This window comes from Eucyclogobius newberryi, unplaced genomic scaffold, assembly GCF_026437365.1.
Source record: "Eucyclogobius newberryi isolate DKJ021-1_F unplaced genomic scaffold, fEucNew1.0.hap1 SCAF_13, whole genome shotgun sequence".
Classification (NCBI taxonomy): Eukaryota; Metazoa; Chordata; class Actinopteri; order Gobiiformes; family Gobiidae; genus Eucyclogobius; species Eucyclogobius newberryi.
The window spans coordinates 3,498,676-3,522,265 of NW_027315757.1; the positions used below are offsets into that span (position 1 = coordinate 3,498,676).

A 23,590-nucleotide genomic window follows, 5' to 3' on the forward strand; every position below is an offset into this window, starting at 1 on the left:
GACCACGGCACGAGAGGAAACGTTCCATCAAAATAAAAGAGGAAGAGGAAGTGAAGGTATTAATTGCGCCTCTGCTGGCAAATTATGAAAATACACAATATCTGCAATGCACTTTTTTCATGGCGTCTCGAGGAGAATATAATCCACGAGTTTCAAACAAATCAGACAATGTTGAGTTTTTCACACAATGTGTAGGGGGCGCTATAGAGTAAATTTGTTACATGGTATTAATTATTTCCACTCAGACATAAAAAACACAATAGTGAGTGAAATATGAGCTCCGTAGATCATTTCAAATAGGCGTGACTTGTCTTTGAAAAAACAGGAAATAAAGCCTTTTTTGAGGGCGTGTTACGCAGAGACCGTAAATAATATCAACATTCTTTTGAATATATATATTAAATTTCAATGTCTTTAGATGCAGAAAGTGTTGTTTTGAGCTCTATCGGACGAAAAACTTAGGACAAGTACGATTTTGAAAAAAAAAGTCAAACGTGGCTGACTTCCTGTTTATCATACAGCGATGCTGACAGGTGTGTTTTACTCGTCAGAGGTCAAAGTTCAAAGGTAGCTTTATCACTGTTCCAAGTCTCATGTGCCTAGGCCAAAGATTAAGAGTTTCATGTTTTTTTTGTTTTTTTGAACTAGTCGGCGCTGTTGCGACGGGCGTTCTCGCAACCTCCATTTTATTGGAGTTCAGGCCGAGCCGATCGCGTTTATGTCCCATGTGTGACATTCATCAATGTTCAGGGTCAAAAATGCCCAAGTTGTGGCAAAATGACCATGAATAATAATAAGAAGAAGAAACCAGGCAAGAACAGAGACTCGTCGCATTGAATGGAATGGCTCGAGCGAACGATCATCATCATCATCCCCTTTTAAATAAGAAATATCCAAGCAGAAACGTCAGCAACTACACATAAAGCACTACTAAACATAAAGGGCCTGATTTATTCTTTTGAAATGATGTGTGGTAAAAGCAGCTATCTAAGATAAAACGTACTTAATCTATGCAGTTTACAAAGCTTGGATATCAACCAATACAGAAGCTACTGACAAGGTACTTTAAGACTAAATAGGCACATTGTTCACTGACAGTCTGTGTGATAAAAGTAAATAGAGACTAAAAATGTACATTATCCCAGTTGAAGTATATTCATCTTGTCATGGTAATTACATTATATATATATATATATATATATATTGTCTGATATAGGCTAGACAGAGCAAGTTTATTTGTAGAGCACAATTCCTACACAATGTAATTCAAAGTGCGTCACACAACACTAAAAAATGCATTAAAATCACAAAGAAATGTCAGAAATCACAAAAGGGTTAAAGACATTGATTGGTTTGATTGGTTTACTTCGAGTTTATGAATTTGATTTGTATCTTTAGAGTGACACTCTGGAGGTGACTGCTAACATACCATACCATTACAAACATGTGTATGAATGAAAGTGTTGCGAGAGTGAAGGCGGGACAACAGATGCAAATTAGCCCACGGCTAATCCAGCGTGTTTATGTTTCATGTATGTTCATTAACATGCACTGTCCTGACCAAATAAATACATCAATATTTTTATATTATAAAGACGATGATTTCAGTCTTCACACACTGATCTGCACCAGCAGGAGGCCCTCTGGCACCAGCAGGAGGCCCTCTGGCACCAGCAGGAGGCCGGTCCACACACTGATCTGTTGGATGCAGTGACAGAGTGGATCCACTGGTCCAGATTCACCTGCGACAGTGAAACATAGATCTGACTCGTCTGCATCATTGTGATAGGACACATTTCCACTGCGTATCAACTGACCTAACGGCAGCATGTAGAGGTTGAACAGAAGGGGACCCAGGACTGACCCTTGGGGCACCCCACAACTGAACCCTAAACCTAATTAGGTAGAGGTACCAGAACCACCCAGACCCCCTTGCATGTTACAGGGTCTAACTTAGCAAATGCCCCGACACTGCATTCGACACTACAGCCTTTATGTGGAACATTTACGTATTGAATTAAGAGTAGAGGAGCAGGTCAGAGAAGCATGTCAGAGGAGCAGAGGGTCAGAGGAGGAGGAGTGTTATTGTTTGTGTCAAAGAGCATTCTTTCTGAGGTCTAATGGTCTTCTGGTCTTCATTTCAGATGAAGCGTTCCTTCGGCCTGTGCAGTTTGCAGCTCACCTACTACGACGAGGAGAATGAGGAGGTCAGACCCATCGTTTGTCCTTCTGGACCAGTAGTTCTTAACCTGTGGGGAATGACAAAGTGTATATTTACGTACTAAACACTGCGTGGGTTAAAATCGAATTTGTCAAAGACCGATGCTGTGGTGGGAAATGGAGAGTTCGAGCAAAAAGGTTAAGAACCCCTCTTCTGGACTGTCCAGGGGGGACGGCAACCCTGTTCTGGACTGTCCAGGGGGGACTGTCCAGGGGGGACGGCAACCCCTGTTCTGGACTGTCCAGGGGGGACGGCAACCCTGTTCTGGACTGTCCAGGGGGATGGCAATCCCTGTTCTGGACTGTCCAGGGGGGACGGTAACCCTGTTCTGGACTGTCCAGGGGGGACGGTAACCCTGTTCTGGACTGTCCAGGGGGGACGGCAACCCTGTTCTGGACTGTCCAGGGGGGACGTCTTTAGAATAGCTGCACTGCCTCATACTCCAAAACATACAATCATTTTGACATTTGCAGACACGTTTGTCACATTTGCAACAAGTACAGAACCGTGAATAACCTCATGTGAAGCTGACGTCCATCTATGTGTATATAAGTACACATGAATGAAGTATAAGTACACATGAAGTATAAGTACACATGAAGTATAAGTACGCATGAAGTATAAGTACACATGAAGTATAAGTACACATGATACAATGAAGAGCAGTGATGAGAAGACCACGGCGCACAGTGTTGAGTGTTTATTTCCCCATTGCTATGGCGACGTCTCCTCATCTGCCTGAATGACCTCTCCCACACCAGAGGTCAATGAGTCGTGCTCTAACGAGGCTCATGTTTGGAATCCAACACGAAACTTCCCATTGGAAATACATTAGAGCAACATATGGAACTGTAGCAGCCTTTAGAATGCACTGGAAAGTACTACTACAGTACTCAAAGGTACTACAACAGTACTACTACAGTACTCAAAGGTACTACAACAGTACTACTACAGTACTACTACAGTACTCAAAGGTACTACTACAGTACTACTACAGTACTACTACAGTACTCAAAGGTCCTACTACAGTACTCAAAGGTCCTACTACAGTACTACTACAGTACTCAAAGGTACTGCTACAGTACTCAAAGGTACTACAACAGTACTACTACAGTACTCAAAGGTACTACAACAGTACTACTACAGTACTACTACAGTACTCAAAGGTACTGCTACAGTACTCAAAGGTCCTACTACAGTACTCAAAGGTCCTACTACAGTACTACTACAGTACTCAAAGGTACTGCTACAGTACTCAAAGGTACTACAACAGTACTACTACAGTACTCAAAGGTACTACAACAGTACTACTACAGTACTCAAAGGTACTACTACAGTACTACTACAGTACTACTACAGTACTCAAAGGTACTGCTACAGTACTCAAAGGTCCTACTACAGTACTACTATAGTACTCAAAGGTACTGCTACAGTACTCAAAGGTACTGCTACAGTACTCAAAGGTCCTACTACAGTACTACTACAGTACTCAAAGGTACTGCTACAGTACTCAAAGGTCCTACTACAGTACTCAAAGGTCCTACTACAGTACTACTACAGTACTCAAAGGTACTGCTACAGTACTCAAAGGTCCTACTACAGTACTACTACAGTACTCAAAGGTACTGCTACAGTACTCAAAGGTCCTACTACAGTACTCAAAGGTCCTACTACAGTACTACTACAGTACTCAAAGGTACTGCTACAGTACTCAAAGGTACTACAACAGTACTACTACAGTACTCAAAGGTACTACAACAGTACTACTACAGTACTCAAAGGTACTACAACAGTACTACTACAGTACTACTACAGTACTCAAAGGTACTACTACAGTACTACTACAGTACTACTACAGTACTCAAAGGTACTGCTACAGTACTCAAAGGTCCTACTACAGTACTACTACAGTACTCAAAGGTACTGCTACAGTACTCAAAGGTACTACAACAGTACTACTACAGTACTCAAAGGTACTACAACAGTACTACTACAGTACTCAAAGGTACTACAACAGTACTACTACAGTACTACTACAGTACTCAAAGGTACTACAACAGTACTACTACAGTATTCAAAGGTACTACAACAGTACTACTACAGTACTACTACAGTACTCAAAGGTACTACTACAGTACTACTACAGTACTACTACAGTACTCAAAGGTACTGCTACAGTACTCAAAGGTCCTACTACAGTACTCAAAGGTCCTACTACAGTACTACTACAGTACTCAAAGGTACTGCTACAGTACTCAAAGGTCCTACTACAGTACTACTACAGTACTCAAAGGTACTGCTACAGTACTCAAAGGTCCTACTACAGTACTACTACAGTACTCAAAGGTACTGCTACAGTACTCAAAGGTCCTACTACAGTACTCAAAGGTCCTACTACAGTACTACTACAGTACTCAAAGGTACTGCTACAGTACTCAAAGGTACTACAACAGTACTACTACAGTACTCAAAGGTACTACAACAGTACTACTACAGTACTCAAAGGTACTACAACAGTACTACTACAGTACTACTACAGTACTCAAAGGTACTACTACAGTACTACTACAGTACTACTACAGTACTCAAAGGTACTGCTACAGTACTCAAAGGTCCTACTACAGTACTACTACAGTACTCAAAGGTACTGCTACAGTACTCAAAGGTACTACAACAGTACTACTACAGTACTCAAAGGTACTACAACAGTACTACTACAGTACTCAAAGGTACTACAACAGTACTACTACAGTACTACTACAGTACTCAAAGGTACTACAACAGTACTACTATAGTATTCAAAGGTACTACAACAGTACTACTACAGTACTACTACAGTACTCAAAGGTACTACTACAGTACTACTACAGTACTACTACAGTACTCAAAGGTACTGCTACAGTACTCAAAGGTCCTACTACAGTACTCAAAGGTCCTACTACAGTACTACTACAGTACTCAAAGGTACTGCTACAGTACTCAAAGGTCCTACTACAGTACTCAAAGGTCCTACTACAGTACTACTACAGTACTCAAAGGTACTACTACAGTACTCAAAGGTCCTACTACAGTACTACTACAGTACTCAAAGGTACTGCTACAGTACTCAAAGGTCCTACTACAGTACTCAAAGGTCCTACTACAGTACTACTACAGTACTCAAAGGTACTACTACAGTACTCAAAGGTCCTACTACAGTACTACTACAGTACTCAAAGGTACTACTACAGTACTCCGTGTACCTCAGGTGGTCTTGTAACATCTCTCTTTCTTCTTTACCAGGAGATGATCAACAACCAAGGTAAGCACACATTACTCACCACACTCCACACTCTTCTGATGGAGGATCTGCCATCTGCTTGTCTCCATGGAGATAGGCAAGTGTAAAGCCATACTGTGGAACATTCCAATCATACCCATTGAGACAAGCAGGTGACAGACCCCCAACCAGAAAAGTACATTGTACAGCTTTAATGCTGCTTCAGTAAAGCACAGTATATAGTAATATATACGGTCACTGGACTCAGTTGTTGCTTTTAAAGCTTAAAACCTTTTTATTTAGTCAAGCCTTTTAATTGCATTTGCTTTAGGGACTGATTTGACTGTATATTGTTGTATATGTATTGCTTACTGTAAGTTTTGTGTTTTTATTGTTTTATTCTGTGTTTTTGTGAAGCACTTTGTGACTTCTGTCTGTGAAAGGTGCTATAGAAATAAAATGGACTTACTTACTTACTAATACACAAGAAGAAGCAGTTTGTTTCTCTGCCAGGTGAGTTCTACTTAAAGCCCGAGAGCCATATCAATCCCTCCAAACGATCTTCCAAATAGTAAAAATAGTATTTTATTTTGTTAAATGGTCTTGTCTTTTTTAAGCCGAACCAGAACTAACTTCTGGTTCGGTCCAGTTTTATTTCTAACTAAATACTGGGATAAATACTAGTCCTGTTTTCGACCTAGAAGTCTACTCCTTTAATCTAATATAGCAAAACAATCTAATATAGCAGAAAAATGTGTATATTTTGTGTCTGAGGTGCCACAGCTCTCAGGAGATCTCTTGTTGAATAGACCTGGTGTGAAGGTGAAAATCTGAACAGTTTGATCTGGTGTACAACTACTACAACATGAATGTGATAAATGTTTAAAATACTGAAAATAATCTTTTTTATTTTTTATTTTAGTGGATTATGAAGAGGCACTGAAGGTAAGGTCCTTTTGGAAACTACAATATCTGAAGCTTTTGAACAGTATTGAAACCCTGGCTTTAAATATTGTTGTGTGGTACATGTCTAATGTACACATTTGTCCCCAAAAAATAAATTAAATAAAAAGTAAATATGAGATAAAACAATTTTCTTATTATTTTTTACAAGCGGGTAGAGCAGCCAACAAGTGTGCTCCAGTAAGAGTACCGTTACTTCAATATATTATTACCTAAGTATTTGTGAAAAGAGCAACTGTCATTGGAAGAACAAAACATCAAATAATGCACTGTCAACATGGTATAATATTAGAATAGTAGTAGAATATTGTCTATAACATCGTTTTCCTCCTCTCATGCCCAGAGAGGGCCTGAACTTACCCTGGACGTTTACCCAGACTAACACAGACATGAGCATCTCTGGATAAGCAGCTCGCTCTGTCCACCACATTCACAAAAGAAGGGGCGGAGTTAGTGTCAGCTGACCAATTAGAACAATGGAGACAGAAAGAGCCACATACTTCAAACATGAAGAACGTTCAGTCATGATCGTGTCATACAGGAGGAGATAAGAAATATATCATCTGAGCCAGCTTTACTCATTCATATATTTAAATGTGTATTTAAACTCTGAATCCCTCTTTGCAGAGCTCGTTTGTACTTATGATTAGAGTAAAACAGAGTCAGAGTCCAAAACTACAGAGTCTCAGCTTCACACAGGCTCCAGCCAATCCAGGAACAGCCTCAGTTTGGAATGGGGGCCAATTTTTCAGGTGTTTTAAGAAAAAAAGGCCTTAAGCATAAGAAGCATGAGGGTTAACGAATATTAAACATTGAACAGAGAACAATACAAAATGTGACCAGAGAGCAAAAAACAAACCAAACACATTCATGGCACAATCAATTTAAAATAAAAGTCCCATTTAGTCCAAAGTCGGTCACATTAGGTCTGAGGGTATTTTGTGTATTGTTAGTGTATTTTCATTTGTCTGATGTCTATTATCAGTCCAGTCCTTGGTCGTTGGTGCAGTTTGTGTCTTTTCTTTGTGACGGCCTTTTTTTCCTGTCGCCAAAAGTACATTCCAAATGTATCCATCAAATGTGTCTATGGCAGGAGTTTTGAGGCTGAAGTACATAGTTCTAGTTGAGAGTAATGGCAATGTCAAAAACTGTAAACAGGACAGGCTATTATGCCCGGTGGGACTTGAGTTCTCAGACCACATCTGTAGATTGAGAATGACTCTTGGATGAGAGTCAAAACGTCCAGATGATACGACTGAATCTTTTCTACTCCGCAGTGCATTTCAGTCCTATATTTCTGAGCGACAGGACAGTCCTAAGACACGTGATAGTGCTTTGCCTCCTAGTGCCACAGCTTCTCCAACAGTTGCAACAGTTGAAAATGTCTCCAACTGTATTCCCTCCAGACATGTGATTTTGAGCTCCTCCACTGGGATGTACGCACACGTGACTGACCGTGGATAAACCAGTCACAAGTTTCCCCAGAGACATTTTGAGTTATAGTGATCCCTCGTTTATCGCGGGGGTCACGTTCCAAAACGAACCTGCGATAGGCGAAATCCGTGAAGTAGAAACCTTTTATTTTTTTACAGTTATTATACAATGAAATACTCCATAAAACATTGAAGCTCACGCGCCGCTCTCATCGGCCTCTCACGCGCCGCTCTCATCGGCCTCTCACACGCCGCTCTCACCGGCCTCTCACACGCCGCTCTCACACGCCGCTCTCACCGGTCATGCGCCGCTCTCACCGGCCTCTCACACGCCGCTCTCATCGGCCTCTCACACGCCGCTCTCATCGGCCTCTCACACACGCCGCTCTCACCGGCCTCTCACACGGCGCTCTCATCGGCCTCTCACACACGCCGCTCTCAACGGCCTCTCACGCGCCGCTCTCACCGGCCTCTCACGCGCCGCTCTCACCGGCCTCTCACACGCCGCTCTCACCGGCCTCTCACACGCCGCTCTCATCGGCCTCTCACACACGCCGCTCTCAACGGCCTCTCACGCGCCGCTCTCACCGGCCTCTCACGCGCCGCTCTCACCGGCCTCTCACACGCCGCTCTCACCGGCCTCTCACACGCCGCTCTCACCGGCCTCTCACACGCCGCTCTCACCGGCCTCTCACACGCCGCTCTCACCGGCCTCTCACACGCCGCTCTCATCGGCCTCTCTCACACGCCGCTCTCATCGGCCTCTCACACGCCGCTCTCACCGGCCTCTCACACGCCGCTCTCACCGGCCTCTCACGCGCCGCTCTCACCGGTCATGCGCCGCTCTCACCGGCCTCTCACACGCCGCTCTCATCGGCCTCTCTCACACGCCGCTCTCATCGGCCTCTCACACGCCGCTCTCACCGGCCTCTCACACGCCGCTCTCATCGGCCTCTCTCACGCCGCTCTCATCGGCCTCTCTCACGCCGCTCTCATCGGCCTCTCACACACGCCGCTCTCACCGGCCTCTCTCACGCCGCTCTCACCGGCCTCTCACACGCCGCTCTCACCGGCCTCTCTCACGCCGCTCTCATCGGCCTCTCACACACGCCGCTCTCACCGGCCTCTCACACGCCGCTCTCACCGGCCTCTCTCACGGCGCTCTCATCGGCCTCTCACACGCCGCTCTCATCGGCCTCTCACACACGCCGCTCTCACCGGCCTCTCACACGCCGCTCTCATCGGCCTCTCACACGGCGCTCTCATCGGCCTCTCACACGCCGCTCTCATCGGCCTCTCACACGCCGCTCTCACCGGCCTCTCACACGGCGCTCTCATCGGCCTCTCACACGCCGCTCTCATCGGCCTCTCACACGCCGCTCTCACCGGCCTCTCACACGCCGCTCTCACCGGCCTCTCTCACGGCGCTCTCATCGGCCTCTCACACGCCGCTCTCATCGGCCTCTCACACGCCGCTCTCACCGGCCTCTCACACGGCGCTCTCATCGGCCTCTCACACGCCGCTCTCATCGGCCTCTCACACGCCGCTCTCACCGGCCTCTCACACGGCGCTCTCATCGGCCTCTCACACGCCGCTCTCATCGGCCTCTCACACGCCGCTCTCACCGGCCTCTCACACGCCGCTCTCATCGGCCTCTCACACGGCGCTCTCATCGGCCTCTCACACGCCGCTCTCATCGGCCTCTCACACGCCGCTCTCATCGGCCTCTCACACGCCGCTCTCATCGGCCTCTCACACGCCGCTCTCACCGGCCTCTCACACGGCGCTCTCATCGGCCTCTCACACGCCGCTCTCATCGGCCTCTCACACGCCGCTCTCACCGGCCTCTCACACGGCGCTCTCATCGGCCTCTCACACGGCGCTCTCATCGGCCTCTCACACGCCGCTCTCATCGGCCTCTCACACGCCGCTCTCACACGCCGCTCTCACCGGCCTCTCACACGCCGCTCTCACCGGCCTCTCACACGCCGCTCTCACACGCCGCTCTCACCGGCCTCTCACACGCCGCTCTCACCGGCCTCTCACACGCGCCGCTCTCACCGGCCTCTCACTCGCAAACTTCAATTTGGCAAGCGGTTTTACGTACGTGTCCATATGAATCCATAACGTTATTGACACAGGTAGAGAAGACGCGGAGAGACTGTTTAGCCAATCAGAATGCAGAACACAATGCATGATGAAAATCCGTGAAGCAGCGAGAGCGTGAAAAGTGAACCGCGATATAGCGAGGGATCACTGTATTCACAGATTCTGAAAGTGTCAAAGCTTTAGAATGATGTCTCACTCATGTAGATCTGATCATATTTGAGTAAGTTGTGGTCATTTGAATGTAAACAACTCTCAAAACCTTTCACTGAGAAAACGGCCTCTAAAGATTCTCACCTGAGTGAGCCCAGAGTCACAGGGGGCGGGGCTCATTTGCATCTCATTGAGATAAACCCAAATTGTCTATTGTGTCATTCAATTCTAACGGCCTGGTCAGGTTGATGCCTTTCCTAAGCACTGCGTGTTATGTGAATAACGGAAGCGGCGACACTGCCAACCAGTTTAAGATTTGAACATCTTAGTTTAGTTTGTGTGTTTGATCAGCTCCTTCCATGTTGTAAGAACAGATTTCACCCAGGGATTCTTCACTTCCTCCAAATGACTCAAGCGTCTGTTAGGGATGTCACAAAATGTATTTTAGAGGCAGAAATATGAGAAGAAATATCAAGATTTTATTATTATTCACGATTATCGGCAAAAAGAAGGAACACATTTATATTGTATTTTTCTATGTTAAAACTTGTAAATATTCCTGTGAGAGGAAAATATGGTTTCATAACAATTAACTTCCCTGCCCTTTAATACTGCATATTCATTTGAAAATAAAATATAATGGCCACAAATGGATTAAATAATATAAATGTATGCTTATTGGCCCCTCATTGTAGCTCTTTTAAGCATGATATAATTATTAGTGAGATCAGTTCCATGGTAACGCTCGGGGGAGGGGCTTGAAACTTTTGCTCACACCAACAACAAACAGATTTGTGAAGAATAAAAAAGTGTTTACAGATGAGATTACGCTCTGGAACTACCTGTATCCGCCGCCGTGACGCGCCCACTCCGTGTCTACCGGAGCGATCGTTTACCCAGTCTTGTTGACACGCCGCCGTGAATCGCGTTGCACCCGGACACATTTCTGTGGTTAACAGCAGATACAAAAAAACAACAACACACAAATAACCTATTGTGGCCATAAATAATCGCGATATTGAAAAACCGGTTAATCGTGACATCCCTACCGTCTGTCATCTGCCAGTGCGGCCTGCACAGGAACAGCATTACTCTCAATGTTTCCTTTGAGTGTCATACTCTGGGTCACACCAGCAACGCTCTGATCTGAGCTGGAATAAAGTCATTTTTCACATAAGGTAAACCCCGCCTCCTTTTTCTTTTGATAATTGGTGAGTTTTGAATCGGATTCGGGGTTGTTGAAATTGTTTTGTCTTGTAATTGTTTTATTCCACTCGTTGAATAGCCTGTTGGGGATGGACATTGTAAGAGTCTGGAATAGATAGACAAATCTGGACAACATTCATTTTTATAGTTTCAATTGTTTGACTTAGACTTATGGGATAAGAGTCCATTTGTCAAGATCTTTCTTTATAGTAGTTTGTTTTTTCTCCAAAATTATTGACAGTTCTTTATGGAGGACCACGCTTAAATATTTAAGTAATTCTACCCATTTAAGTGGGTAGGTCTTTCTAAAGGTCAGAGGGGGTCGCCGGTTAGAGGTCATTTTAGTTATTTGTACATTCAGGTTGTATCCAGACATTGGACCAATATCATGAATGAAATGCATCACACTGGGTATGGACATTTCTGGTTTGGTCAAATATAGCGGGACATCATCTGTGTAGCAGGCATTTTTATATTCTGTCCCATCAATTTTAATGCCATAAATTGTTTCTGACAAATTGGGCCAATGGTTCCAGGCACAGCCCTGCCTCATCCCTCTTTCAGGAGTCAGTGGATCTGTCAAGTCACCATTCATTTTAAGTGTATTTTTATTATTAAATACAAAATTTTAACACCAATTTTAAATAAATATGGCAGCTAACAGAATAAAAAGCTTTTTCAGTTTCCAACCCTATTATTAAAGCTTTGTTTTGTTGTATTTTTATCTGGCCCATTATGTGTAAGGATTGTCTTATGTTGTCTTGTGTTTGTTGTTTGTTAATAAATCCTGTCTGATCTTTGTGGATTCAATTTGGGAGTATTTGTTAAATTTCTTTGGACATTAATCTTATTTACCTAATGTAGTTGTAGTTCTATGAGTTTGTGCGTAGCCCTCTACAGGCTTCACTATTGGCTAGTGTCCTCTTAGGCTCTGCCTAGCCCTAAAAAAAAAAAATCACCTTGTACAATAGTGTGTGTGTCCGGTATGCACTGACTACTGAGGTCTTCAACTGAGTCTTCCTCGGTCAGAAGGAACAGACAAACTCCAGGTCACACTCCGGAACATTTATTGAAGGGGGGGTGTGCGTATGCGTGTGCCCGTGCGCGTAATGATTAGGTATAAATGGCCTGTAGTTGCACTAGATTGGGAGCCCTAAGCTCAAAAAAGAAGTTACAATTAAACCTGAACAATATATACATGAAATATACATGAGGCGCTATTTACAATGAAATATACAGGAGAAAAGATAGGATTATGGACACATAAATGTATAAGTAAACCACTATTAATACATGATAACATGTGGAGCCCAGCCATGCACTTTACTTTAGCAGTGAACATCAGCTCGTAAAACAGACATCGGCGCTCAAACTTACAAGATAGACATTCGTACATGAGCGCAAACAATACTTACATCATACTGACGCCCACGGTACTTATACACACAGGGTTAGGCAGGATGACAATGACAGTGGCACGAGGCTCCGCTCCTGACACCGTAATGGCCAACATCACAGTAACACACGGCCTTAATGAACTACTATAAACCCTGTTGCATTATGGGAGGTGTAGTACTTTCACCAGACTTTTAACATACCTGCTCCAATCATGTGAGGGGTTCTCCTGGACCCTATATAAGCCTGTACTTGATACAAACACTCTCTACTGGCCCATGAAAGCCAGGTGGGTTACCCGGGGAAAGCAGTGCAGTAATGGGGCTGCAAAAATCCACGCAGGGCAACTGTCTTGGCCCGTGGAAAGCCGTGCAGAGCACCCATGTGGGTAAACTATCCATGTCGGATGAATAGGGGACAGGAGGTCATAAAGGTCGGAAGACGAGCAGGCAAAAGTGTCGTTGATGCCGTTCAGACCATGGCAACAGTATCAATGCACCTGTCAGGGCCTTCGATGGAAGTTCTATGAGAAAGAACAGCATAGAAACGGTTCCAACACTGTCTCAATAAACATAGGGATTTCCACCATTTGCCAATTCGCCACAGGCATCGCCATGCCAGGGCGCAGCAACAAGAGGCACAGGGGGTCCTCATTCAGGCGGGACTAGTATGCAAGAATATGTGACTGTGACGATGCACGTGCAGTATGTGCTTGGCTGAAGAGGAGCTGCTCCTCATCACCCTGCTCCTGCTCAGAGGGTGCAGACGAGTGTCCTGCTGAACTGACCAGAGGCACAGGGGTCTGGTGCTTTGTAACCTTGTTATAGAGAGAAATAGCTCTTGAGTGGGTGTGGCGACAGTACTACACACTCCTAGTGTGAGCACTTCAAACACATGGCAAGAATGCAACTACGAAGAAAATGTCAGACACTTCCGTATTTTCAAAGTTGGAGAACTTGCAAAATCGCAGAGTGTTCAAATACCGTATTTTCCAGATTATAAGTCGCACCAGCAAAATAATGCAAGAAAAAATGCGGTTGCAAGTGTAAAAATAACAAATAATATCGTATATAAGTATAAATATAAGTATAAGTTGCACCCCGGCCATATAGTCCGGAAAATATGGTACTTATTTTCCCTGTTGTATGTGATCAAACCAGAGATGTCAATACCCTATGTGATGCACTTTCATCATGATATTGGTCTGGATCCAAATTGAATGAACAAAACACTGAAATTCTCTCTTACTGGCAACCTTCTCTGTCCTTTAGAAAGACTTATCCATTTAAATGGCAAACAGAATCTCTTGAATATTTAAGTGTGGTCCTCCATGAAGAACTATCTACAATCCTGGAGAAAAACTATATTCCTCTTTTCTCCACTATAAATACAGATCTTGAAAAATGGACTCTGGCCCCATACAGTCTAAGTCAAAGGATTGAAAGTATAAAAGTGGAAAAGTGTGTTTATATCTCAGTGTTGGACCTCAAAGTCACGCCTGGAGGGAACTTTGCTGGAAAAATGTGTCATGTTTTTTCATAACACCATGTCAAAGTGCCCATTATTCACAAGGAAATACGACTGTTGGAGAAACTGTGGCACCAGGAGGCAAACCACTGTCATGTGTTTTGGAACTGTCCTGTTGCTCAAAAATATTGGACTGAAATTTACAATGCTGTGCAGATTGTTTTTGACATTGCCGTCCCACTCCATTTTAGAACTACCAGTATGTACTTGGGCCTCAAAACGTCTGCCATGAACACAATCGATGGATACAAATGGATGACACAGACCTCACCAACGATCAAGGACTGGACTGACATAGTAACCGATATTGGACGATTGGAAATTCGACACATTTGAGCGACTTATAATTGTGTCATTTTATTTTATATTGTCTAGTTGATGTTAGTCTATGTTTTTTTGTATTTCTAATTTCTAGTTCTAGTCTTAGTGAGCTAGCCAAGCTAACAATGTAGAGAACGTTGAACCACTTTCATAATATCTTTGAAAGGGGTTAAAGAGCATTTTTAAAAAGATTTGTTTCCTGTTCCAGATCTCTACTGATATACATTAGGGACATTATCACTTAGATCTGTTGTACATATGTCCCCTTCAGTGTCCCCCTCAGTGATTTTTTTACCTGTCTTCATTGAAAATAAAAAGTAGTCTATTCTAGTCTATCTTATTTGGGTTTGAAAACGTTGTATATTGGCAGATATTAGGATTCATCTCTCTCCAGATATCGAGCAACCCTATATTATGTATTCATTTGCAAATGTAGTTATTTATAAATTTACCAGTGTTTGAGACATATAATGTCTGCTGAATATCTAAATTCCAGTCTCTACCAAGGACAAGGGTTTCCTCAGAGTGGTTTGCAATCAAATCTACACTTTCAGTGTAGAAAGTGAGGTCACTCAAAGTGAAAACACCAGTTCAAACTGACATTTTATCTTTGTGTTCTAAATTCTGTTCAAAAACTATTCTGCTTCAGATCAATATGGCCACACCCCTTTTATGTTAGTTTTTGATGTTCTTAGTTGTTTAAATGTTTTTTTTTGTAGGTATATAATATCTATCTTTGTTAATATCTACCGTATAATTGGACTCGATATGACATTAATGTTAAAGGATGCTATTTTGTAATATTTCAGACGCCATTGTATTAACTATGTTGAAATCCTTGTTGCATAACTTAAGTCCAGGTCCCTTCCATTGAAAACATTTTAAAAAGGAGAATGCGTGTCATGACATGTCATGGCTGTAGCTACGCGGTCCGCGGCAAGATGTCTAGCTTCTAAGTTTTAGATATTCAGGGATCCAAGCCTCCATACATTTGAAATGAGTCCAGGACTAAATTAGTCTTGGAAGTTCAAGCGTCCATTTTAGCATCAATTCCCTTTAATAATTTTGCATAGCTGCCAAAATCACTGGGTCTATCCCACTCCTGGTCTCCTCAGCAGCGGTGCCTGAATCAGAGCGGGCAGTCGAGGAAGCACGGGCGTGGCCAGTTAGCTTAGCTTTAGCATCGCTAGCCTGGCTCTCTGTGACATTGTTCTTGTTCTGTTTCCTAGGAATTTTCAAGAAATTAGTCTCCAAGCTCATTATACAGTCAAATACTTCTTTGCAGCAATAACATAGAAATAAATAGTTTGAAAATCATACAATGATGATACAGTGAGTAGGAGAAGTTGCAAAATCACATGGTGTTCAAATGCTTACTTTCCTTACTCTATATCTGCTCACACGCAGAAATGTTGGAGAAGTCAAATGGATTCCACCGCAGCCCGGCAAACCTGTCTGAGCTCTGTGGCCATCATCCAGGAACACTTTATCTTTTCCAGTCAATCTCATAGCCAGTTGTGAGAAAGTTAAGCTTGTTAGTGATATAGTAATCTTACCTGACAACTGAAACACACCTCAGTACCTCCAGGAAGCTTAAAGATGTCAGTACCAAGTGGAGCACAAGATGGACTCCAGAGCCATGTGTGTTTCTGCAGAGTGCGGCCAAGCAGGGGAACCGGCTGCAGCTCAACGTGTACGAGGTGCGAGGGCAGACCACCCGAGTGAGCACCACCAAAGCCAGCGCCACCGAGCCCAAGAGAGGCTTCAGACCTCCACAGCCCTGCCCCTCACTGGCACAGGTGGTCAGCCGCAAGATCCAGGCCGCTGTCCCAGACCAGGGCATGGTGAGTCTCAAAACCAGTCACAAGTCAAACCTCTTCTGTAGGGTGAGATAGAGCAGGTCAAATGTCTCTAACTCTGAAGATGTGCTATGGTCATATACATATCAAGAGAATGAACCTGGTCACTAGTAATTGTCTGAAGTTATTGTAAATAGTATACCATGGTTTTACACTTTCCTATATATGGACTATATACATGGATATATGGATACTAAAGATGGAATAATATTATTTTGGGCTCAATATCAGCATTTGCATTTTTTATGCACTAGCTGGTACGTTTTTGTATTATTTTTTGAAGTATGATCAGATTTGAGCAATAGAAGTCATATAACTTACTTTGACGTTTAATTTGGCATTCTACTTTTTGCAGCTAATCTTTTTTAAAGAGTATTGTACATTTAGAAAAGGGTTTTCTGGGATTATCCTTCATTTGTATTATTGGGTCCATTGCATAAGTAGGTCCAATATTATCATTCATTGAGATTTTCTGTGTGGGAATATATAGCACTTTAAAATGTGTTATTGTGACAGGTCTAACTATAACTTCATATCATTATTAATGTACCAGGACTATAATTATCTGCAGACTCTGCTTTAAAGAGGATATATCGTTATCATCAAGGCAACTGCTGATGTGATTTGGGGTTTAAAAAAATAAATTGAATTGAAATTGAATTTATGACCCCCTTGCATCATTATATTCTATTTTTTCATTTATGTGGGGTTCAGCCTGTTGCCGGGTCGCATTCATTTACAATCCCAATCTAAAATGACTTAATAAAAGAACCGCCCGGGTTGGAAACTGCTGCTCTGATTTGCGCCTGCACTTTTACGTCACTGTTAATGTCATCACAACAAAGTGGCCCCGTTCCCTGTTAATGTCATCACAACAAAGTGGCCCCGTTCCCTGTTAATGTCATCACAACAAAGTGGCCCCGTTCCCTGTTAATGTCATCACAACAAAGTGGCCCCGTTCCCTGTTAATGTCATCACAACAAAGTGGCCCCGTTCCCTGTTAATGTCATCACAACAAAGTGGCCCCGTTCCCTGTTAATGTCATCACAACAAAGTGGCCCCGTTCCCTGTTAATGTCATCACAACAAAGTGGCCCCGTTCCCTGTTAATGTCATCACAACAAAGTGGCCCCGTTCCCTGTTAATGTCATCACAACAAAGTGGCCCCGTTCCCTGTTAATGTCATCACAACAAAGTGGCCCCGTTCCCTGTTAATGTCATCACAACAAAGTGGCCCCGTTCCCTGTTAATGTCATCACAACAAAGTGGCCCCGTTCCCTGTTAATGTCATCACAACAAAGTGGCCCCGTTCCCTGTTAATGTCATCACAACAAAGTGGCCCCGTTCCCTTCCTGCAGAGCTGCAGATCACGGAGACCTTGCTCAACACCCGGTCTGGAGAGACGGGAGATGGCGGAGGAGAGTGGATCGGGGATGGAAGACGTTCTGGACGGCGTGGAGGAGCAGCCTTTTCTGCCTGCACGTGCCCGGAAACGTAAAAAGTCCCTTAGCTCGTCCGAGGGTTCTGGGAATGAGCAGCAGGATGAGGCTGAAGCTATTGATATCCGGAGTGAGAGCAGAGACTGTAAGGTGATCATAAAGCTTGCACAGGATAGTGCATCCTTTAAGGAGTGGAATTCAGTGGCATTGTCAAAGAGCCTAACTGTAGCTGTGGGAGTGATCAAGAGTGCGAGTGTCCGTAGAGATGGCTCGCTGCTGGTCGTGTGCAAGGACGCGGCTCAGCAACGGAAGGCGATTGGAACTAAACGTCTGGGTGGAAAGGGCATTCTTGTGTCTGATGCTGAAAGAAACACGGTCAGAGGTGTTATCCTAGGTGTCCCTACGGCGACGTCTGTGGATGAAGTTAAGGAGAATTTGACTGGAGCTACGGTGGTGGACGCTAGGCGTTTGAAGGTGACCCGGTTTGGGGTAAGATGTGACAGCTTGTCGGTAATGGTAACACTTGAAGGGAGGTGCCTGCCTAGTAAGGTGTTCATTGGGTACATGTGCCATGACGTTAGGCCATATGTTCCACCGCCCCTGCGTTGCTTTAAGTGCCAGCGCTTTGGGCATATTGCAGCGGTCTGTAGAGGGAGGCAAAGATGTGGTAAATGTGCAGGAGATCACGAGTATGGGAAGTGTGACGTGGGAGCAAAACTGAAGTGCTGTAACTGTGGGGAAGAACATAGCTCTGCCTACGGGGGATGCGGGTTTAGCAAAAGAGCTGCTGAGGTGCAGAAAATAAAGGTCTCTCAAGGTATATCCTATGCAGATGCAGTCAAGAAAGTTTCAAGTAACGAGTTTAGAGTAAATACAGAGAGGGGAGCCAGCGCTGCTCCCAGCCAGGGCGAAATGAGAAAGGCCAGCGTGGCTCCCAAGAAGTGTGAAGGTTTCAAGAGTGGAGGTCCCAAGTGTGCAGGTTCCAGAATTAATGAGAATACCCTGGTTGTGGATAGAGAGGATTTTGTACTCTTTATGGTGGATGTTGTAAACTGTGCTGCTCAGACTCAAAGCAGAACTGAAAGGATCAGGAGCATTGCTAAAGCTGCAGGGAGATTCCTTGGAACAAAGGAGCTTGATTGGGCAGATATAGAAAACAGGCTAAAGGCGCTAAATGGGAGTCGGAGTGATGGGGGTCTGCTTGTGGGGAGTCAGAGTGATCAGAGTGACGAGATGGGGGTGGGGGTGGTCTCCTGTCCTCGCCCAGTCTCGTAGACGCACGGCTACCAAGCAGCGACATCAGTGGACATATTAAAGCCTATAGAATGAAGCCTGAAGAATAAAGCTGTACGGTGGAAGCACCGAACGTCAAAGAAGGAGAGGAAGATGAAGAAGAGTCTCCCTGGAATAAAGCCGGTCGGTCTCGGAAACAACAACAACGGAGGAATAAAGTCTGGCGGTAATGCAACACTTGGATGCCAACCGCCATAAAACAACAACAACAACAACAACAACAACAACAACGGACTACGACAGAGTCTGAGGACTACGACAAAGTCTGAGGAATAAAGTCTGGCGGTAATGCAACACTTGGATGCCAACCGCCATAAAACAACAACAACAACAACGAGAGAGCCGCGTTTGTGCCAAAAAGGCAGCTGAATCCTACACGTATCAATCTAACACAATCTAAAGACAAGTTCAAGAGGGTGAATTAAAAACAAACAAAAACAATTGTCTGTGTAAAAGCTCTAAAAAGTTGTTTTTGCCAAATATGTTCTCTTTTAACACTATTAATATATTAAAATTGTCAAATGGTGTTTGATCCATTGTGTTGTACAGATGATCCTGAAGGAGATGAAGGGCACCAAAGAAGAAGACAAGACTCCTCCGGCCTGGTTCACATCCTACATGGAGAAGGTCAGAGCGGCAGCGCCACCTACTGTCTAGACTCATGGTCACACACCTGTCAATACTGTGCTGTTTGGAGGCTTCTCAAAGAAATGGCTCTGCAGAATGTATTACAGAAATTCAGAATGTGAATCTAAAAGACAAACTAGAAATAAACCAAAACAACGTCTTCCTGTGCATAGTTCAAGGACCAGGTGGTGCAGGAGGCTGTGGAGAAGATCTGCAGGGAGTTCTCGGGACAGTGTTGCATCCACAAGCCAGTGGGTGGGGCTACCATGGGTGGTACGTCGGCAGGTGGACGTGGCGAGGCCGTGGGAGCGGCTGAGCCTGTGCTGGTCCCAGAGGTGTCCTCCTCAGCTCTGCCTGGAGCCCCGTCCTCCTCCACACCGGCCTGCTCCGCCTGCAGGGGGCAGACCACCGGGGGAGGCTACCAGTGCAGGTGTTAACCATGTGTTTACATAGCTAGTGTCCAAAGCCTGACCGCTCCTGTGTTTGTGCTCAGTGTCTGCACAGCCTGCACCCTGTGTGAGCCCTGCAGCTTCTCCCATGACCCGAGTCACAACCTGGTGAGGGCGCGCACTCCTCTGTCCATCCCCGAGCACGGATCTCCTGCCCCAGACCACAGCCGGTACAGTACTTTGCTTCCACCTGTAGTAACACAAAGCCTGTAGGTAACCGGCCCTGTGTTCCCTGTGTTCCAGTTTGTACCGACGTGGAGACCGCAGTTTTCGCAAAGCAGAGAAGCAGCGGCTCAAAGCAGAGAAACGCCTGCTTAAAGCAGAAGTCAAAGAGATCCGCAAACAGCTGAGGATGGAGAGGCGGGGCATCCAATGGAGCTCCACCAGCAGGGAAGGATGCTCCTCCCCCGTCCTGCTGCAGCCACGTGCCACGCAACACACCAGCCCCGAGTAAGTCCCGCCCACCAGCCCCGAGTAAGTCCCACCCATCAGCCCAGAGTACGACCCACCCATCAGCCCTGAGTAAGTTCTACCCCACCAGCCCTGTGTAAGTCCCACCCATCAGCCCAGAGTGCGACCGACCCATCAGCCCCGAGTAAGTCCCACCCATCATCCTTAAGTAAGTTCTACTTCACCAGCCTGGAGAAAGTCCCACCCATCAGCCTTAAGTAAGTTCTACCCCACCAGCCTGGAGAAAGTCCCACCCATCAGCCTTAAGTAAGTTCTACCCCACCAGACCGGAGAAAGTCCCACCCATCAGCCTTAAGTAAGTTCTACCCCACCAGCCCGGAGAAAGTCCCACCCATCAGCCTTAAGTAAGTTCTACTCCACCAGACCGGAGAAAGTCCCACCCATCAGCCTTAAGTAAGTTCTACTCCACCAGACCGGAGAAAGTCCCACCCATCAGCCTTAAGTAAGTTCTACCCCACCAGACCGGAGAAAGTCCCACCCATCAGCCTTAAGTAAGTTCTACTCCACCAGACCGGAGAAAGTCCCACCCATCAGCCTTAAGTAAGTTCTACTCCACCAGACCGGAGAAAGTCCCACCCATCAGCCTTAAGTAAGTTCTACTCCACCAGCCCGGAGAAAGTCCCACCCATCAGCCTTAAGTAAGTTCTACCCCACCAGACCGGAGAAAGTCCCACCCATCAGCCTTAAGTAAGTTCTACTCCACCAGACCGGAGAAAGTCCCACCCATCAGCCTTAAGTAAGTTCTACCCCACCAGACCGGAGAAAGTCCCACCCATCAGCCTTAAGTAAGTTCTACCCCACCAGACCGGAGAAAGTCCCACCCATCAGCCTTAAGTAAGTTCTACCCCACCAGCCCGGAGAAAGTCCCACCCATCAGCCTTAAGTGAGTTCTACCCGACCAGACCGGAGAAAGTCCCACCCATCAGCCTTAAGTAAGTTCTACTCCACCAGCCCGGAGAAAGTCCCACCCATCAGCCTTAAGTAAGTTCTACCCCACCAGCCTGGAGAAAGTCCCACCCATCAGCCTTAAGTGAGTTCTACCCGACCAGACCGGAGAAAGTCCCACCCATCAGCCTTAAGTAAGTTCTACTCCACCAGCCCGGAGAAAGTCCCACCCATCAGCCTTAAGTAAGTTCTACTCCACCAGCCCGGAGAAAGTCCCACCCATCAGCCTTAAGTAAGTTCTACTCCACCAGCCCGGAGAAAGTCCCACCCATCAGCCCTGAGTAAGTCCCACCCACCACACCCAATTAAGTACCACCTACCACACCCAAGTAAATCCCTCCCACCCACCAGCCCCAAGTAAGTCCCACCCATCAGCCCTGAGTAAGACCCACCCACCAGCCCCAAGTAAGTCCCGCCCACCACACCCAAGTAAGTCCCATCCACCACACCCAAGTAAGTCCCATCCACCATTAAGTCCTGCACAACATTCATTCATAGCTCCAGTAAGAGATATCGAGATAAGTATTTTGTGTTGCAGACGTCCAAAGCGTCCCTGTCCTCTGGCTGTCCCTGCCATGACTGCCACCTTCTTGGACGAGAATCTGCCTGACGGAACACGCCTTAGACCTGGGACCAAGTTCATCAAGTACTGGAAGATGAGGAACACCGGAAGTGTGGCCTGGACTCAGGACACTAAGGTACGGACTGGGTCCCGGGGCTGGTCTCGGGGCTGGTCTTGGGCTTGTCCCTGGTCTCAGGTCTTGTCTCAAGTCTGGTCTCAGGGCTGGTCTTTGGACCCTGGACTCAGGGCGGGTCTCAGGGCTAGTCTCAGGGCTGGTCTCTGGCTGGATTCTCGTCTCAGGGTTGGTCTCAGGCTGTTCTCTGGTCTCAGGCTGGTCTCTGATCTCAGGCTGGTTTCAGGTCTCAAGTTGGTCTCAGGCTGGAATCAGGCTGGTCTCTGGTCTCAGGGTAGGTCTCAGGCTGGTCTCTGGTCTCGGGGTAGGTCTCAGGCTGGTCTCTGGTCTCAGGGCAGGTCTCAGGCTGGTCTCTGGTCTCGGGGCAGGTCTCAGGCTGGTCTCAGACTAGTTTCTCTCTCTTGGGGTTGGTCTTTGGGCTGGTCTCAGACCTGGTCTCTCTATCAGGGCTGGTCTCTGGTGTCAGGGCTGGTCTCAGGGCTGGTCTCAGGGCTGGTCTCAGGGCTGGTCTCTGGTCTCAGGCTAGTCTTGTGGCAGGTCTCTGGTCCCGGGCTGGTCTTGGTGCATTTGAGTGCTCAGTATTGTGTGTCTGTGTGTTGCAGCTGAAGTTCATGTGGGGGAACCTGGCCGTGGGGTCGGGGGAGCGTTGGAGAGAGGTGTCTGTGCCCTTCCTTCAGCCTGGACAGGTAAAGCAGCCACACCAAAATATTCAACATATTCAACATGACATTACTCCTGATTTACTCCTGATTTACTCCTGGTTTACTTCCGGTTTACTCCCAGATTATTCTTGGTTTGCATCCGGCTACATCATACAAAGGCAATCATAGAAGTTTGTTTTTGAACAGAGTTTTGAATGTAAAGATAAAGAGGGCAGATATGTACTGGTTAAGGGGAATATTAATGGAAAGTTTTTCCATCTTTTGAATGTGTCTGCTCCACCAGGGGGCGAAATCACTTTCTATGCTGATGTCATGGACCTGATTGTAAACCACTCTGAGGGAACCCTGATAAGTGGTGGCGATTGGAATCTTCACATTCAGCTACATTAGACGTGTCGAACTCAATAATTAAGAATTTCCGTATCTTATTGAAGAATATAGGATTGATCGACATATGGAGGGAAATGAACCCTAGTATACACATTCTTCTAATCCACAAGAAAAAGAAAAACTGATGGAGGAAAACCATGCCAAGGAGGTATGTCCTAAAATGCTCCAAGAAATTA

General features: G+C 45.6%; 1 protein-coding gene across 1 annotated transcript in view; it reads left to right on the forward strand.

Moving 5' to 3' along the window:
• The window catches only part of nbr1b (NBR1 autophagy cargo receptor b), a 48,368-nt gene that overhangs the window by 956 nt on the left and 23,822 nt on the right, over nucleotides 1-23,590 (forward strand). The window contains exons 2-11 of the mRNA XM_072442344.1: nucleotides 2,145-2,207; nucleotides 5,504-5,522; nucleotides 6,403-6,425; nucleotides 16,241-16,429; nucleotides 19,725-19,802; nucleotides 19,976-20,232; nucleotides 20,296-20,421; nucleotides 20,495-20,701; nucleotides 22,206-22,365; nucleotides 22,965-23,048. Of these exons, the coding sequence (XP_072298445.1) occupies nucleotides 2,145-2,207; nucleotides 5,504-5,522; nucleotides 6,403-6,425; nucleotides 16,241-16,429; nucleotides 19,725-19,802; nucleotides 19,976-20,232; nucleotides 20,296-20,421; nucleotides 20,495-20,701; nucleotides 22,206-22,365; nucleotides 22,965-23,048 (1,206 nt within the window). The remainder of the gene's footprint in view (nucleotides 1-2,144; nucleotides 2,208-5,503; nucleotides 5,523-6,402; nucleotides 6,426-16,240; nucleotides 16,430-19,724; nucleotides 19,803-19,975; nucleotides 20,233-20,295; nucleotides 20,422-20,494; nucleotides 20,702-22,205; nucleotides 22,366-22,964; nucleotides 23,049-23,590) is intronic.